This window comes from Dama dama, chromosome 18 (assembly GCF_033118175.1).
Source record: "Dama dama isolate Ldn47 chromosome 18, ASM3311817v1, whole genome shotgun sequence".
Classification (NCBI taxonomy): Eukaryota; Metazoa; Chordata; class Mammalia; order Artiodactyla; family Cervidae; genus Dama; species Dama dama.
Window position 1 is genome coordinate 6,925,192 of NC_083698.1, and position 18,386 is coordinate 6,943,577.

An 18,386-nucleotide genomic window follows, 5' to 3' on the forward strand; every position below is an offset into this window, starting at 1 on the left:
ACAGAATAGAAAGCCCAGAGATAAATCCACGAACCTATGGACACCTTATCTTTGACAAAGCAGGCAAGAATATACAATGGAAAAAAAGACAACCTCTTTAACAAGTGGTGCTGGGAAAACTGGTCAACCACTTGGAAAAAAATGAAACTAGAACACTCTCTAACACCATACATAAAAATAAACTCAAAATGGATTAAAGATCTAAATGTAAGACCAGAAACTATAAAACTCCTAGAGGAGAACATAGGCAAAACACTCTCCGACATAAATCACAGCAGGATCCTCTATGACCCACCTCCCAGAATATTGGAAATAAAAGCAAAACTAAACAAATGGGACCTAATGAAACTTAAAAGCTTTTGCACAACAAAGGAAACTATAAGCAAGCTGAAAAGACAGCCTTCAGATTGGGAGAAAATAATAGCAAATGAAGAAACAGACAAAGGACTAATCTCAAAAATATACAAGCAACTCCTGCAGAGGAATTCCAGAAAAATAAATGAACCAATCAAAAAATGGGTCAAAGATCTAAACAGCCATTTCTCCAAAGAAGACATACAGATGGCTAACAAACACATGAAAAGATGCTCAACATCAATTATCAGAGAAATGCAAATCAAAACCTCAATGAGGTACCATTACACTCATTGGCTGCTATCCAAAAGTCTACAAGCAATAAATGCTGGAGAGGGTATGGAGAAAAGGGAACCCTCTTACACTGTTGGTGGGAATGCAAACTAGTACAGCCACTATGGAGAACAGTGTGGAGATTCCTTAAAAAACTGGAAATAGAACTGCCATATGACCCAGCAATACCACTCCTGGGCATACACACTGAGGAAACCAGATCTGAAAGAGACACGTGCACCCCAATGTTCATCGCAGCACTGTTTATAATAGCCAGGACATGGAAGCAACCTAGATGCCCATCAGCAGATGAATGGATAAGGAAGCTGTGGTACATACACACTATGGAATATTACTCAGACATTAAAAAGAATTCATTTGAATCAGTTCTAATGAGATGGATGAAACTGGAGCCCATTATACAGAGTGAAGTAAGCCAGAAAGATAAAGACCAATACTGTATACTAATGCATATACATGGAATTTAGAAAGATGGTAATGATAACCCTATATGCAAAACAGAAAAAGAGACACAGATGTATAGAACAGACTTTTAGACTCTGTGGGAGAAGGTGAGGGTGGGATGTTCAGAGAGAACAGCATTGAAACAAGTATACTATCAAGGGTGAAACAGATCTCCAGCCCAAGTTGGATGCATGAGACAGGTGCTCAGGGCTGGTGCACTGGGAAGACCCAGAGGGATGGGATGGAGAGGGAGGTGGGAGGGGGGATAAGGATGGGGAACACATGTAAATCCACAGCTGATTCATGTCAATGTATAGCAAAAACCACTACAATATTTTAAAGTAATTTGCTTCCAATGAATAAAAATAAATGGGAAAAAAAAAGAAGTGAAAGGGATAATGAAGCACAAGTAAATGTCTGATATATTCTAAATCTATCAGAATAAAATTAGAATAATAAAACCAAATACAAACAAGCAAACAACTCCTAATTTTTTACCTCTCAGGGTGATTGTAATCAACTGATTATCTTGAAAACTGAATAGATAGAAAGGAAAAACAAAAGCAAGCATTTAACTGTCCTTTTTTATGTGACATATACCCCTGGATACTGAAATAAAACATAGGAACAGGAACTCCTTATAAAATTATTCCAGTTAGTAAATGAAAACAAAATGATGAGTTAATACATAACCATTTTGCAATCTTCAATGAATTAATGCATTAACCTTAGCATTAGGCATCAAAAAAGGGGGAAAGACCAAATATTATACGTTTCCTGATGAAAAATAAAAAAATAAAAATACTACTGCCTGCTTACTTGTGCCAAAGGACAGACCCAAAGACTGATTATAACTCTGGATCCAGCAGCAACTTGTAAGAAACAGGACAGAGCATCACCTCAGGCCACATCACGTGTACGCAATCATGTGATCCACAGGCAGCTCTCTCTGAGTCCAACCGCCCAAGATCAAACGTAGATTAGAAAGGAAAGAAAGAAAGGAAGAGGGGGACCTGCAGACTGAGGTTCTGAAAACTCCTGTGAGATCTTTACAAATGAGCAAGTCTAAGTGCTCATGTCCAGGGCAATCTCAGATGATAAAGCCACACGGGATCCTCTGCAGAGAGGGGATGTGGCTGGAACAGGGCAGGCAGACTGACTTCTGGGTTACCTGCCAAAGTTCTGGGTCGTGGTCAGAGTCTTGGTGATAAAAGTTTGCCTTGTAATAATACACTAATTTACATTTTAAAAAAGATAATTGGAGTTACCTCTGAAGGGGAACAATGGCTGGATAGGGATTTAAGGGGAACAGTCCTGTGAAGATGGGACTATCAGACCATCTCACCTGCGTCCTGAGAAGCCTGTATACAGGTCAAGGAGTAAAAGTCAGAACCAAACATGGAACAACGGACTGGTTCAAAATTGGGAACGAAGTATGTCAAGGCTGTATATTGTCACACTGCTTGTTTGCAGAGTACATCATGGGAAATGCCGGACTGGATGAAGCACAAGCGGGAATCGAGATTTCTGGGAGAAATATCAATAACCTCAGATACGCAGATGACACCACACTTATGGCAGAAAGCAAAGAGGAACTAAAGAGCCTCTTGATGAAAGTGAAAGAGAAGAGTGAAAAACTCAACACTCCAAAAATGAAGATCACGGATCTGGTCCCATCACTTCATGGCAAATAGATGGAGAAACGATGGAAACACTGAGATACTTTATTTTCTTGGGCTCCAAAATCACTGCAGATGGTGACTGCAAGCCATGAAATTAAAAGATGCTTGCTCCATGGAAGAAAAGCTAAGATAAACCTAGACAGCATTATTAAAAAGCAGAGACATTACTTTGCCAACAAAGATCCATATAGTCAAAGCTATAGTTTTCCTAGTAGTCATATATGGATGTGAGAGTTGGACCATAAAGAAGGTTGAACACTGAAGAATTGATGCTTTTGAACTGTGGTGTTGGAGAAGACTCTTGAGTCCCTTAGACTGCAAGGAGATCAAACCAGTCAACCCTAAAGGAAATCAGTCCTGAATATTCATTGGAAGCTGAAGATCCAATACTTTGGCCACCTGATGCAAAGAGCCTACTCTTTAGAAAAGACCCTGATGCTGGGAAAGATTGAATGCAGGAGGAGAAGGGGATGACAGAGGAAGAGGTGGTTGAATGGCATCACCAACTCAATGGACATGAGTTTGAGCAAGCTCCAGGAGTTGGTGATGGACAGGGAAGCCTGGCGTGCTGCAGTACACAGGGTTGCAAAGAGTGGGACACGACTGAGTGACTGAACAAAAGTCCTGAATTGTTTCTTGAGAGAGACACAGATAACAAAAGTATTTCACCTTATAAAAATTCATCGAAATGTTCTTTTCTATAACTTCAATTAAAAATTTTAAAGACATTTAAAAAAATATATTAAACCAAGAAACACAAGATTTTGAGATAGTAGAAATATTCTTCTAAGTACATTTTAGAAAGATGAAATCAAAATTATATATATTATGTACAGAGCAATGATGGCAATAATATCACCTATGAAATTTAAAATAGGTTTAAAATAAAGCTGTACAAAGAAACATATCTATAGACTTGGTTTGATAATTTATATAAAGAAAAAGATTTTAAAATTCATTCAAATTATGTTAGAAATAAAACAACTAAACTGAGAAAAGTAAGATAGAAAGGCTGATTAAAAATGACAAAATTTAACCTAGAGATTGTCATAGTGAGTGAAGACAGACAGAGAAGTGTCATATGACATCCCTTAATGCGGACTCTAGAGAGAAAAGATACAAATGAACTTATCTACAAAACAGGCTCGGAGACTTAGAGAGTGAATTTAGGATTGCGGGGGGAATGGAGAGAAAGGATAGCTAGGGAGTCTGGGAGCGACGTGTACACACTGCTTTGTTTACAATGGATAACCAGCAAGGACCTTCTGTATAGCACAAGGAGCCCAGCACGATGCTACGTGCCAGCCTGGATGGGAGGGGAGTTGGGGGGAAATCGGTACATGGATATGTACGGCTGAGTAACTCTGCTGTGCAACTAAACTACCACAGCATTATTAACCAGCTATGCTCCAATACAAAATAAAAAGCTTAAAAATAAAGTAAAATTTTAAAAACAAGATTTTTTTAGACGGTGTTAATTAGAAAAACTGGTGTGTGCTTTTCTCGGCTGACGCAAAATAAAATGGAAGATCTATTTTTTAAATACTGATTTTAAACTTGGGTAAAATAAACTGATCTGTGCCTTTGTTAAAAAATGACAAAACTGAATAAATTTGGAAACTGAAAAACATTTGAATTACTAGGTAAATTCAATCTTTCATTCTTTTTAAAGTAAAATAGTCATAGTCTGGAAAGTACAAAGACAATTTAATAGAAAAAAATCACAACTAAACAGGTACAGAGAGAGGAAAAATACAAATATTAAGATGATAGTAGTTATAACTCCATGTAGGTACTTAAAATTTTAAATTAAGTAAATAGGTTACAAAACAGAAATAGAGTCATAGACGTACAAAAAATGTATGGTTACCAAACGGGAAGGTGGGAGAAGGATAAATTGGGAAATCAGGATTGATATATGCATACTACTATAGATAAAACGGCTAACTAATAAGGACGTACTGTATAGCACAGGGAACTCTACTCAACACTCTGTAACGCGCTCTACGTAGAAGCAGCGTATAACAAATGGTGAATATACATGTAACTGAGTCAACCTGCTGCATACCTGAAACTAGTACTACTCTGTAAATCAACGACACTTCAATAAAAACTGATTTCAAAAAATAAATAAAGTAAATAGGTTCATTAGAAGAGAGAAATATTTTGTTGTCAAAATAACAAAAAAAATAGAAGTAACTTAGCAGTAGGGCTTCCACGGTGGCTCAGCAGTAAATAAGCTGCCCGCCAATGCAAGAGACGCAGGTTCCATCCCTGGGGGTTGGGGAGATCCCCTGGAAGAGGAAATGGCAACCCACTCCAGTATTCTTGCCCGAGAAACCCTATGGACAGAGGAGCCCAGTCCCAGGGGTCGCAGAGTCAGACATGACTGAATGACCAAATGATAACAAATTAATAGTACATATTTAACATCAGATTTTTTTAACAAAACAACTAGTTTTGTTACGAATCGTTACGTTTAAATGATATATGAAATTTAACAAATAAGAAAATATTTAAATTCCTGACAAAATAGAGTGTGCTGCAGAAACAAAAGGACAGGTTGATAATCGACAATCTTTTATTTGTGACATAAATAAGTCACAGGGATGAAATGTTCAGTGTGGAGAATATAGTCAATAATAACATAATAACTGCGTGGTGACAGATGGTAACTAGATCACCCTGGCGATATTGCTATAATGTATGGAAATAGCTAGTCACTGTGCTGCACACCAGGAGCTAGCACAGTGCTATAGGTCAACTATACTTCAGATGACAAACTCGTGGAAAGGGGGGTGAGATCTGGGTCACCAGAGGCAGGAATGGGGGGAAGGGGAATCTGACGCAGGCAGCCAAAAGGTACAAACGTGCAGTTAGAAGATAAATAAGCATTAGGGATGTAAATGTACAACAGGGTGAATACAATGAGCACTGCTGTCTGTTACACGTGACGGTGGTTAAGAGAACACAGCTTAAGAATTCTCATCGCACGGAAAACATAATTTTCTCTCTTTCTTTTATTTTATATCTATATGAGATGATCAATGATCACTAAATTTGTGATAATAATTTCATGATATATGTAAGCCATCCCATATATATGTACACCATTATGCTGTACTCCTTAAATTTATACAGGTTTATAAAATGATACTGTATGTCCATTATATCCCAATAAAGTTGGAAGAAAAAAATAGAGGAAGGAAAAAATAAAAAGAAACACTATTATTAGGTGAGTAAGAGACACTACCATTGAACATTGCTTGGATGGTTTTAGGGAAAGCAAAAAGGAAATAGGAATCAGAAGCATTACTATAGGAGAAACAGAAGATTTTCATGAATTACTAGGATAAATACTGTATTCTGGATGGAATAAAATACTTTTTTAAAGGAATTAGATTTATTTCAATGAATGGAAAATATAGAAGGCTTGCAGAAAAGACCAACATTCACATACCAGTTCTTTTCAAGTTAATCTATTAATATAAATGCAATATAAAGTCAACTAAAACTCCAGTGAGAATTGTGAAAACAGCTTTACATTTTTTCTCTACATTGAAAAAAATAACTTATATGCAAAACAGAAATAGATCCACAGACATAAGAAACTAATGGTTACCAAAGGGTAAGGGTGGGAGTGGGGGATAAATTAGGAGTTTGGCATTGACATATATACTACTGTATAGGTGGCTCAGTGGGTAAAGAATCTGCCTGCAATGCAGGAGACACAGGAGACATGGGTTCAATCCCTGGGTCAGGAAGATCCCCTGGAGAAGGAAATCACAACCTACTCCAGCATTCTTGCCTGGAGAATTCCATGGACAGAGGAGCGTGGTAGGCTACAGTCCACAGGATCACACAGAATCTGACACAATTAACACTTTCCACTTTCAAGAGATGAATTACCTCCTGATGAAGACAAATTCATTGCAGATCTAAAACAGATATGCAAGGATTCTATAGAGAAAAGTGCAAAGCAAGTAAACAATGCTTTTTAAATGACCTGAATGAATGGCTCTGTACCAGAGTTAAAGATAAAGAAAACTAATCATAGAGATGTAAATCTCTTCAAAGTATAAAATAAATTTGACTCCATTCCAATCAAGATTCAAACATTGTGACACTTTTATACAAGTTACCAAAGTGATTCTAAAAATAATAACTCATAAAGGTACCAAAGTAGTCCAGATTATTCTGGAAATGAAAAACTAGGACGACAGTCAGGTGGGACCAACTCACCAGCATACATCTGAAGCAGAAGAAGGTAAAGTGAGTCCCAGCTTAGCTGAGAGCTCAGTGCAAAGAAGAAGACAGACAAAAGACATGGCTGTGAAAATAGCCTCAGACAAACTGGAACTCAAATCACGGATTGGATAAGAAATCAGATTATATTTCCACTACACCATATATTCAAACATAGACTCCGTGCAAATTAGAAACATGAATGTAGAAAAGAAGCCTCTGAAAAGAAAATAGTTTTATCATCGTAGAAAGAGAATTTTCTGAGACTCAAAAAGGAAGAAATAACAAAGGAAAAAAAGAACAAACTGTCTTCTCAAACCTGTGAATGTCTATACACAAATTTTTAAAACAAAATTAAAATACAAGGAACCACTAACAGGTAATACTTGAAACATACAAAGCATGTTGAAGATATTGAATATGTGAATATATTGCCAGTTGAATATATTAAGAATCTTACCTAATGAGTAAAAAAGACAACCTTATAAAAAAGAACCATAGTCATGACAGGCTATTGGCAGAAAGAAACCCTAGGCAACAGATAAATGTGGGGAAAGCACTCTGTCAAGTTCATGAGTAATTAAAGAAATGTAAATTAATCTAACAATGAAACTGCCTGCCCACCAGGCTTGTGAAAAATTAAAACTTTTAATAACAATTGCAGAAGAGGATTATGAAATCTTCATGGAGTAAGTGTAAATGAAGTCTACACAGTGATCTTTATAATCGTGTCTGATTTTAAAATATGCTTCTCTCCACAAATTTAATCATCTACACTTGACATACATACACATATGCAGATAACTGATAAAATTAGATACATACACATAGACACCTATGTATGTTTAAACTAAACAAGCAGGAGACATACAAATATTAACACTGGATTTTAGGATTAGAGGAAAAATTTCTGTCCTCCTGGTGCCTGACACATCATAGATGGATGATAACTGTTTGTCAATGCAAAAAAAATTAGCTAATTAATGAGTTCCCTTCAGTTCAGTTCAGTCGCTCAGTCGTGTCCGACTATTTGTGACCCCATGAATCGCAGCATGCCAGGCCTCCCTGTCCATCACAAACTCCCAGAGCTTACTCAAACTCACGCCCATTGAGACTATTAATGAGTACTTATGATATTTTTGAAAATTTTTCCATGACTTTATTTGAACCTATATATAAAAATCTCAGGTAAATTATTTCCAAGTCTATTAAGAGATAACTCTAGGATTCCTGGTAGACAGGCTATGAAACTGAGAACTTGGTGGCTGTTTATATAATGACCCTCAGAGAACGTAGCACAAAGCCTGTCGCTTTCTTTATGTCAGTTCAGTGACAAGTTTCTGAAACCTATTATCAAGTTACAATTAATTCACTCTAGCAGGAAAAGCAGAAAGATATATGCGGGGACCTATCACACAGCATTGATAATCAGAAAGGCAGGGTCCAGGGTGGGAGTGGGGAACAGCTACAGGATTATTAGGACACAAATGCATGGCACACAGATGGGGCAGATGGTAAATTGCTGAACTGCCAGAAAGACTAAGTCTGGGGGCAAAACACATGAAAACTACCCTGCCCCTTCCAGCCCCTAAACTGCAGTGAGCACGTCTGAAGCTCTACCCAATCGATGGCAAAGCAGAAGAACCAGCCCCTGGCTGCTCCCAGCCACCTGGGTTCCACGGGGCAGAGCAGCCAGCATTACCGCCGGAAGGGGGTGGCCCTGGGCTGCTTTCACCACCCTCTGACCAGAAACATCAAGTCCGTTTCATTCCCTTTTGGAGGCTTTTTTCCCCCTCTTGTGAGCAGTGGTCACTGGAAATAAATTTGGAAGGCAATGACCTCCTCTGACTTTAGAACACAGGATGGGCAGGGAGGCTGGGGTTCTCTGGACTTGAGGATCATCTCTACAGGCAGTAATGTGATGGAATCTGGACTTTACCCCGTGGGAGTCCTGACGACGGCATGTCCCGAGCTTGGACGCAGGTCCCCGGTCAGCATTTTGAAAGTGGTGGTTTTCCCAGCTCCGTTCACCCCGAGAAGCCCAAAGCACTGAAGGCAGAAAAGAAACAGACCATAAAATCAAAACTGTATTAGAAACGGCACTTGCTTTCAGCCAACTCTGTGCTACTTTTGGTTTGTATTATTTGAAGCCTTTTACAATCATAAAATAAGTGTATAAAGCACTTTATAGCTCACACAGTACTTCTGAAATCACTGTGACATTTGAGCGGTATAATTTCAGCATTAATTCACTGACAATATATTCACGTCTGGAAAATGAAAGAGGATGACAAGTAAGTGCAATTACCACAAATTATGCTGAATCCTGTCTGATAAGACAGGGGCCCACATCACAGGTTCCTGTGTCCCTCGGGTTAGCACAGTATTTTTTAGGAGTCAAGGCATCATAATCATGAACACCCCAGTGGCTTCTCTGTCTCTGAATCTCTCTCTGTCCTCTAACTGATGATAGCCTAACCCTGACAACTGGTGAAGAAGACCCTCTATTTCCATATTATCACACTCAGCATCAGGTCACGTTTTCCTGCTTCACTCTGTCTTATATTCTGTGTGGAACACGGCCCTGCTGTCTTTTGCTGCCCAGTCTCTACCTTGAACCTAGGCTATGCTTAGCTGGAGATGCTGTGGTGGAAGCTGAGACTCTGATCCTTAGTGACCTCCTTCCAGGACACTGTTTCCCGATGTCTGGGCACTGCTGGCTTCCTGGCTCCCTGAATCCTGGGATTCCTGTGGCTGACTGAGCCCACTTAATTAGCACAGAGCCCTACTCTGTAGCTCTGGGTGCCGCCTGCTTCAACACCTATGCTTTCCCCACCTTACCTGGGTCTCTTCTACACTCTGAAACATGGGGCCATCCTGCTGCAGATCTGTGCTGTCCCGTCACTCATGTCAGCCAGACCACACCTGAGCTGCTGTCCCAGGTACAGCACCATCAGCTAATTCAGCACGTTCTACCCTCCGGGCTGAGGCTGAAGTTTATCTGAGCCCTTCTTTCTCACTCTCTTGCCTCCCGACTCCGCCCATTCCTGCCTCCCTGCTCTCGGGCTGCACCCCCGCCATGGGGCCGCCCTCTCTAGACTTACAGCTCTGAGGCCACTCACTTCACTCTGTGCCTTTCAACCTTGATCTGCTGTTACACCACACTGGTTACTGTTTATGACCTGCCATCGCCTGCCCAATTATTCATTCCTGGAGGGACAGGGACACATCATAGCCATCTCGGTGTTTTCCGTAGGCTTTTGCACAATTCTTTACATCTAAGTCACTAAACTCAGATGCTCAAAAAAAGCCTAGTGAATAGAATCCCAAGATGAATGCATCCTGCACTATTTCAGATACTTGGAGCATTTCTCTTAGAATATTTTTCAAGTTTTTTTTTTCCATACTCCTTAAATCTATCACGGAGAAGGAGCTGTTGGTTAGTCGTTCAGTCATGTCTCTTTTGCGACTCCATGGGCTGTAGCCCACCAGGCTCCTCTGTTCATGGGATTTCCCAGGCAAGAATACTGGAGTGGGCCATTTCCTCCTCCAGAGGATCTTCCTCCTCCAGGGAATCATTCCCAACCCAGGTACTGAACCTGCATCTCTTGCATTGGCAGGCAGGTTCTTTACACTGAGCAACTATGGACGCCATGGAGAAGTAATAACAAAATGGAAGCTTTTTCTTTTTTTAAACGAGAGTAAAAAAAAATAGTTCCATAAGATGGCAAAAATCACAATGCTAGTCTTAGAGCTGAGCAGCAAACACAAACCCTGCAAAAAACAGTTGCTTAACATCTGTCCCGTCTGACCGCACACCTCGGTGCAGGGTGCCATGTCCCCGGATAGACAGATCCATCATCGCTCAGCTCCTCTCTACCACAGATCCACTCACAGCAGAGCTTGGATGCCAATCAGATACCCATATAACCTACTTTGAATTCCTCAGAAGTTTGGAACAACATGAATGCAAGACACTCTCATTTATTTTTAACAGTTAATTAAAAGTAATCACTTCCAGAACTGACTTCCCTTTATGCATTAAGCACCCATCAGGAACAATTTACGTGGCTTCTGTCAGTTCAGAAAAAACATTTCTACTGGAATTAATGCCACGCTCATGAAAAACAACTCTAAGCTAGCTGTGGTGTGTGAGCGCTTTTACTTTTTCAGAATAACATTTTACTAGATGGCTTAATTGGCCACTTAAAGAGTACTGAAGTTCAAACAGGAGTTGGAAGTGTTTTCCTTAATTAATCGGATTTATAAAATATTTGCACTCAGTGGAGCCTCACTCTATAACCCAAACAATAATGAAAGCTCCTGGGTCACCTGGGCTTCCGTGGTGGCTCCCTGGTAAAGAACCTGCTGGCCAAGCAGGAGATGCAAGTTCAATCCCCGGGTTGGGAAGATCCCCTAAAGAAGGGAATGTCTACCCACTGCAGCATTCTTTCCTGGAGAATCCCATGGACACAGGAGCCTGGTGGGCTCCAGTCCATGGGTTAGCAACCAAACAACAACCACCTTGATCACTTCAATTTTTAAAATTATGAAAGAGAGTAAACCCCATCAATCAATCAGCAGAGTTTTCACCAGGGAAAGTCAACCGACTCTCTATACAGATCCATGAGAGATTCCTAAAATGTGCAGATGGTTTTGGTTGTGATGTCAGATATTCTGAGAATAACATGAGCAGATCCACAATTAGACTGATGCCTGTCTGCAGCAGAAAAGGTACAGACAGAAGTCTCTTACCTCTCCCCTGTGCACGCCCAAGCTGATATCTTGCACAGCAGTCGTGCTCTTGAAGAAGCCCCTGTAACTCTTACTGAGGTTGTATAGCACAAGAGTGTCTCCGTTGGTTCTGCCTTTCAGCACCCTCACTTGCTCTTTTTCAACATCTATGTCCTTGGAAGATGTGACTGTGCCTTGAATGGCAGAGTGGCCCCTGGGAGGATAGTTCAGAGTTAATTCACATCTGGGAAATGGGCCAGAAGAATCGAAGGGGAAAGAAAGGTCAGAGATCATCCAAACAGTGACATGAATGGACACCAAACTGAAACCACTTGCTGATTTTATGAACAATAAAGTCACACCAGACTTTCGTGCTACAGGACAAATAATTTATCACAAAGTTGTAAGAAATCAACTTGTCTGACCACTTTGAGCAAGTGAAGTCAAGAGTTAAAGCTCAGCTGTGTATGACTCTGAGACCCCATGGACTATGGCCCGACAGACTCCTCAGCCCAGACTCCTCGGTTCACGGAATTCTCCAGGCAGCAATACCAGGGTTGGTTGCCAGTTCTTTCTCCAGGGGGTCTTTTCAACCCAGGGACTGATCCCAGGTCTCCTACATTAACAGGTGGATTATTTACTATCTGAGTCCCCGGGGAAGCCCTTGAGCAAACAAGCCCTTTATGAAACTAGATTATACATGAAAGTCCCCAAGTGCTACAGTTGCACGGCACGCGCTGGGCTGTGTAAAAGAATGCGAAGGAAGCACTCAAAAGGCACCTGTCAGACGAGCACAGAGCTAACTCTCACCTCTGATTTACTGCCCCTAAATCTGAGCTAGCTCACTTTCTAATCTTTATGATTTTCTTTTCTGGTGCATTTTGCCTTTTGAGTAAATCTCAATTTCTGCAAACTGTAATAAACCAATATCTTAGAAACTAAATGAGTACAGATCACTGAGATAGTGTTGTACCCACATCAATTTCCTGGTTTTATCAATGTAACATTGTAGTGTACTGTGTTATTATATTATTACAGTATTGTTGGGAGAAGCTGGGTGAAGGGGACATAGAATTTCTCTGGACTAATTTTGCTATTTCTTATGAGTCTTAAGCTATTTTAAAATTTAAAAAGTATTAAAAATACAATAAAATATCTACAGCTAGACCCCAGTGCCCCAAGCCTCTTTCCCTGTATTATTTTTTCCATGCCTGATATCACCACTGGACAAACATAATTTTCTCAACACACAACACGGATGATGAGAAAACACAGCTACACAGGCAGGAGTATGTGTTATATGATAGAGTTTATATAGTGTTCAAAAGCATAAGAAATGAATCCGTCTATAGTGTGGGACAGGAAAGCCTGGTGTGCGGCAGTCCAAGGGGCTGCAAAAACATGACTTAGGGACTGAACGACAATAGAGGGACTGACTGACAGTGGGCTCTGAGGGGGCTTCAGGTGCTGCTGACTGGGAGAAGGTAACACGGCTGTGTTCAATTTACGAAGAGTCACTGAATTTGACACTTTCTTCTGGACTGTCAGGCGCCCGTCCCCAGGTGAGGGTGCGTCCCGTGGCCCTTCAGCCTCATCTGGTCGTCCCGAGGCTGTCTCTCACTCCACCAGGACACACGTCACCTTATCCCTTCCTGTCTCCAAGACCCATCAGAGGTTCTGACCATCCCCTCATCAGCATCACCCGGCCAGCTCTGCGCCTGCTGCCTGTTCTCACGCCAGAGCGTCTGCTCTCAGGGTGCAGTGGATCTGGTGGGTGGGGGGCTCTGAGTGAGGGCACTGCTCACTGGCCTCCTCCTCACAACACAACATGCAGTTCATGCCTCTGTATGCAGAAACGAGCTGCCTGCCCATCTTCCAACTGACAATCATGGAAAACGGCATCTGTGTCAAGAGGAAGGAGCCTGGCGGGCGTCCGTGCAGCGGGTCCTTGCAGGGATTTAGTGCTGCTGATATCAGAAGGGAGATATGCCCGGGGCCATGTGGCTGCTCAGACCCAGCAGGCAACTGGGACATAGAGAGCAGAAACTGGCTCAGACCAAAAAGACAACAGGGACCACCAACCCCCAACCCGACCGAAGCCCACCCAACCTGACTCGTGTGTGGCTGGAGCTCAGGTTCTGATGTGGTCCTGGGTCTGAGCAGACAACACAGGCTGACAGAGGGACTTCAGGCTATAAGCAGACACCGGGTGGGGAAGGGCAGTGGGGAACCGGCCCCAAGCTCAGGCAGGAGACAGTCCACTTAGGAGGGGACGCAGGAACTGTCTGTCCAGATGCAGAGGGTAGGGTGTTCCTATTCTTTCCAGGAATTCACTACAACAGTGTAAAATATGTCCTGCACAAGGAATTTATAGAGTCAGGTAGAGGAGAGTAACATACAAACACGTTAAAACAACACTGACGGCCCTGATGGTAAATGCGAGCTGTAATAGAAACACTGCGATGGCATCATGCCAGGCCGGAGAGGCAGGAGGACCTACAAGGAGGGTCCTGGAGATGAGGAAGGTAGTCCTGGCAAAGGACCAGCCCAGACTGGAGATCAGGGCCAATGTCACAGGTGGAGACAGAAGGGAGATCACACGGAGCGTTTCTGAGCATGAGCTGCCAGACTTGAAGGGCCTGGCTGAGAACCTTGGACTTAGCTTTCAGGCAATGATTAGTGACCTGGTTAGATCTGGATTTTAAAAACATATTAATTTGGTCAGATCATTGTCATTCATAATGGAGTGACAGGTAACTAATGTCTAAATTACATTTAATTTCTAGCTTCTGTAACCTTCACAATGACAAAGAACAACAAATATTGACTATTTACTGCAGATAACAAGGACATTAATCTAATATTTGGTTTCACTTATACTTTTCCACTCCAAAATCACTGCAGATGATGACCACAGCCATGAAATTAAAAGATGCTTGCTCCTCGGAAGAAAAGCTATGGCCAACCTAGACAGCATATTAAAAAGCAGAGATGTTACTTTGCCAACAAAGTCCGTCTAGTCAAAGCTATGGCTTTTCCAGTAGTCATGTATGGATGTGAGAGTTGGACTAGAAAGAAAACTGAGTGCCAAAGAATTGATGCTTTTGAACTGTGGTGTTGGAGAAGACTCTTAAGAGTCCCTTGGACTGCAAGGAGATCCAACCAGTCAATCCTAAAGGAAATCCGTCCTGAATATTCATTGGAAGGACTGATGCTGAAGCTGAAACTCCAATACTTTGGCCACCTGATGCAAAGAACTGACTCATTTGAAAATTCCCTGATGCGGGGAAAGATTGAAGGCAGTGTGAGAAGGACGACAGAGGATGAGATGGTTGGATGGCGTCAAATGACTTGATGGACATGAGTTTGAGCAAGCTCTGGGAGTTGGTGATGGACAGGGAAGCCTGGCGTGCTGCAGTCCATGGGGTTCCACATAAAGGTAACACCCAAAGTCTTTACAGAAAAATCTTTTGATGCTGCAGGAGGATTGAATACCCTGAAATCTGCTGAAAGGGGTTCTACAAAATAGGTTTTAAAATAGATTAAACTATGGAGGGCCAAATACAGGACCAATTACATTTGAAAGGCACTCAGAATTCTATTTCAAACTCTGCCAGTATTGGATATCTACAGATTCCAGAGGGATTGTGGCCAATTCAAGAGAGCTTTTTGATGGGTATTCAAATGGTTCTCCATTTTAGCAGATTCTAAAGGAAGCATGTCGATGAAATGACTGAGGGGGGGAAATTCTATAAGGAAATCATCATGGAGTGTTAATACTATGTCTATAATATTTAACAGTTTCTCCTGTGATATGGTCCTAATTAGTACTTTCTCTATAAAGGATCGCTTTCTTAGAGCAAGTCCACAGATTCAGGCCACAAGGATCACAGAGGGAGAGACATGCCATTGTGGGCCCTACATAAGAAAGTACATTCCTTGTTTGATATTTAAAATGTATCTGTCAATATTTCACACGTCCTTGCAAAACCACTTGTGACCCTATTGAGAATATAGGGATGTGGGTATAAGAATGTATTTGTGTGGACATGGGCACACACAAACTCACGTGAACAGCACACATCATTTACACACATACCCCTTGGGCTACTGACTTTCATTCTCACCTAACGAAGGGGAGGAAATTATCAGCATCACTAGTGAATAACATTAATTAAATAAAATGTTTTCAGTGCTAATAACAAGAGGATCTGGCAAAGGGCAAGTGGTTACCAGCACTGATTTTCTACAGACACCTGCTTTTAGGAGTTGATGCTACTGTGCCACAAAATGATATTATGTTATGAAAGTGAAAGTATTAGTCGCTAAGTCATGTTCAACTCTTTGAGACCCCGTGGACAGTAGCCCACCGGGCTCCTCTGTCCATGGGATTTCCCAGGCAAGAATACTGGAGCAGGTTGCCATTTCTTTCTCCAGGGGATCTTCCTAACCCTGGGATCAAATCAGGGTTTCCTGCATTGCAGGCAGATTCTCTACCATCTGAGCCACCAGGCAAGTTCAGAGTATGTTATGGGATCAACTGAATTCACCCTAGGTGCTACAATCAGAGTAAGAGGAAAACTGAGCAATTTTAAAAAGGAAAATTCATTAAGGTGACTAAAGAATTGGGTCAATTATCTCACAGGTTGACACCTTTTCTTTTGACATTCCCTTTCCTAATGTCAGTAACTCACCAATGAAAACAAAGTACAAACAAAATACAAAGCAAACAAAAACTGTCAAATCCTAACTATGAGATGTGGGTATGACACTGTTCAGAACATTTCTTGTCCCGCAACCTCCAGGATGGATTTGCTGCTCCATCTTTATTTGGACACTAGTTGCATCAAGGACGAGCCTTGCAGGACGTACCTGGGTTGCAGCCAGAGGTCTCTGTGCAGCAGCACCCTCAGGAGGAGAAGGACCGAGCCTTGTACAGCCAACTGCACGAAGATCCAGCCCAGGAAGTTCATCTCAAATGGGCTCACATAGGAATCGATGCCGAAGTTATGGGTCAGGTCGTACCTGATCTGATTGTAACAGAGTTCTATCAGCCCCTGACCCAGGCAGAACTGAGGGAAAATGGTGAAGACCCACTTGAGGACGTCATAGATGTTCTGTAAATTCTGTGCAGTGAAAGAAAGAGAAATCAAAGTGAGAGCTCTTCATAAAGAAGACATACAAAACCATCAATTATCTATCTCACAACCAATACCATCCAGTGTTCCCTTAGTGTAAACTCACAGCTGTTCACAATGAGTTGTCTCTACTAGTGTGGTTCAAGGACAATAGAAAATCAAAAAAAGGTCAACACTAAAAATCAAACAACCCAATCGAAAAATGGGCAGAAGACCTAAAGAGACATTTCTCCAAAGAAGACATACAGATAGTCAATAGGCATAAAAAGATGCTCATCGTTTCTAAGTATTAGAGAAATGCCAATCAAGACCACAATGAGATACCACCTCACACCAGTCAGAATGACCATCATCAAGAAGTCTACAAATGCTGGAGAGGGTGTGGAGGGAAAGGAGCCCTCCTACACTGTCGGGGTGGGAATGTAAACTGGTGCAGCCACTATGGAAAAAAGCATGAAGATTCCCGAAAAAGCTAAACACAGAGCCACCATATGACCCAGCAATCCCACTCCTGGGCAGGTGTCCAGTGAAAATCTAGTTTGAAGAGATGCATGTGCCCCTGTGTTCATAGCAGCACTATTTACAACAGCCAAGACATGGAAGCAACATCCACGTCCATCAACAGACAAGCAGATAAAGACGGTGTGGTGCACACACACGATGGACCACCACTCAGCCATAAAAAGGAGTGACAGCATGCCATCTGTAGCAGCGTGGATACAACCAGAAGTTATCACACTAAGTGAAGCAGGTCAGCAAAAGACAAATGACATGTGGCATTACTTATGTGTGGAATCTAAACCATGACACAAACCAGCTTATCCATGAGACAGAAACAGACTCACAGACACAGAGGACAGATCTGTGGTTGCCAAGGGCGGGGGGGGGGGGGAGGGATGGAGAGGGAGTTTGGGATTAGCAGCTGCAAACTACTACTAATCAAAGAATGAATAAACAACCAGGTCCTACTCTATGGTACAGGGAACTACAATCAGTATCCTGTGATCAACCACAATGGAAAAGAATATGAGAAAGAATGTACATATGCATATGATTGAGTCACTGTACTTCTGTACAGTACTAATTAACACAACACTGTAATTCAACTATACTTCAATAAAAAATAAGCTAAAATACAAAAGTAATAAAGCAAAAAAAAAAGACTTCTGGGGGCATGTATTGCTACATCACAGTTTACTGTCTTTTGCATGCAGACATGAGAAAAACATGAAAGGCTCATTTAATGATCCTTTGGTTCCAGTCTTGACCAACTACCACTATTTACAGATTTCCACCAGTCCTAAAGGGGCTTATTATCCCACTTTTCATAAAACTATGTCCCTGGATCAAATAATATATGACTTCAAAGGGTTCCATTTTAATAAGATGGAAACAGGAGACTATTACAGCTTTTAACTCAGGATCTGACAGTTCAGGGAATAATTAATTAATGGTGAGGACTCAGACCTGACTGTAAGAAATTCACACACTGGTA

General features: G+C 41.4%; 1 protein-coding gene across 1 annotated transcript in view; it reads right to left on the bottom strand.

Moving 5' to 3' along the window:
• The window catches only part of ABCA13 (ATP binding cassette subfamily A member 13), a 374,898-nt gene that overhangs the window by 85,323 nt on the left and 271,189 nt on the right, over positions 1–18,386 (bottom strand). The window contains exons 53-55 of the mRNA XM_061166289.1: positions 16,626–16,879; positions 11,775–11,967; positions 8,959–9,068 (exon numbers count right to left, since the gene is read on the bottom strand). Coding sequence (XP_061022272.1) covers positions 8,959–9,068; positions 11,775–11,967; positions 16,626–16,879 — 557 coding nt within the window. The remainder of the gene's footprint in view (positions 1–8,958; positions 9,069–11,774; positions 11,968–16,625; positions 16,880–18,386) is intronic.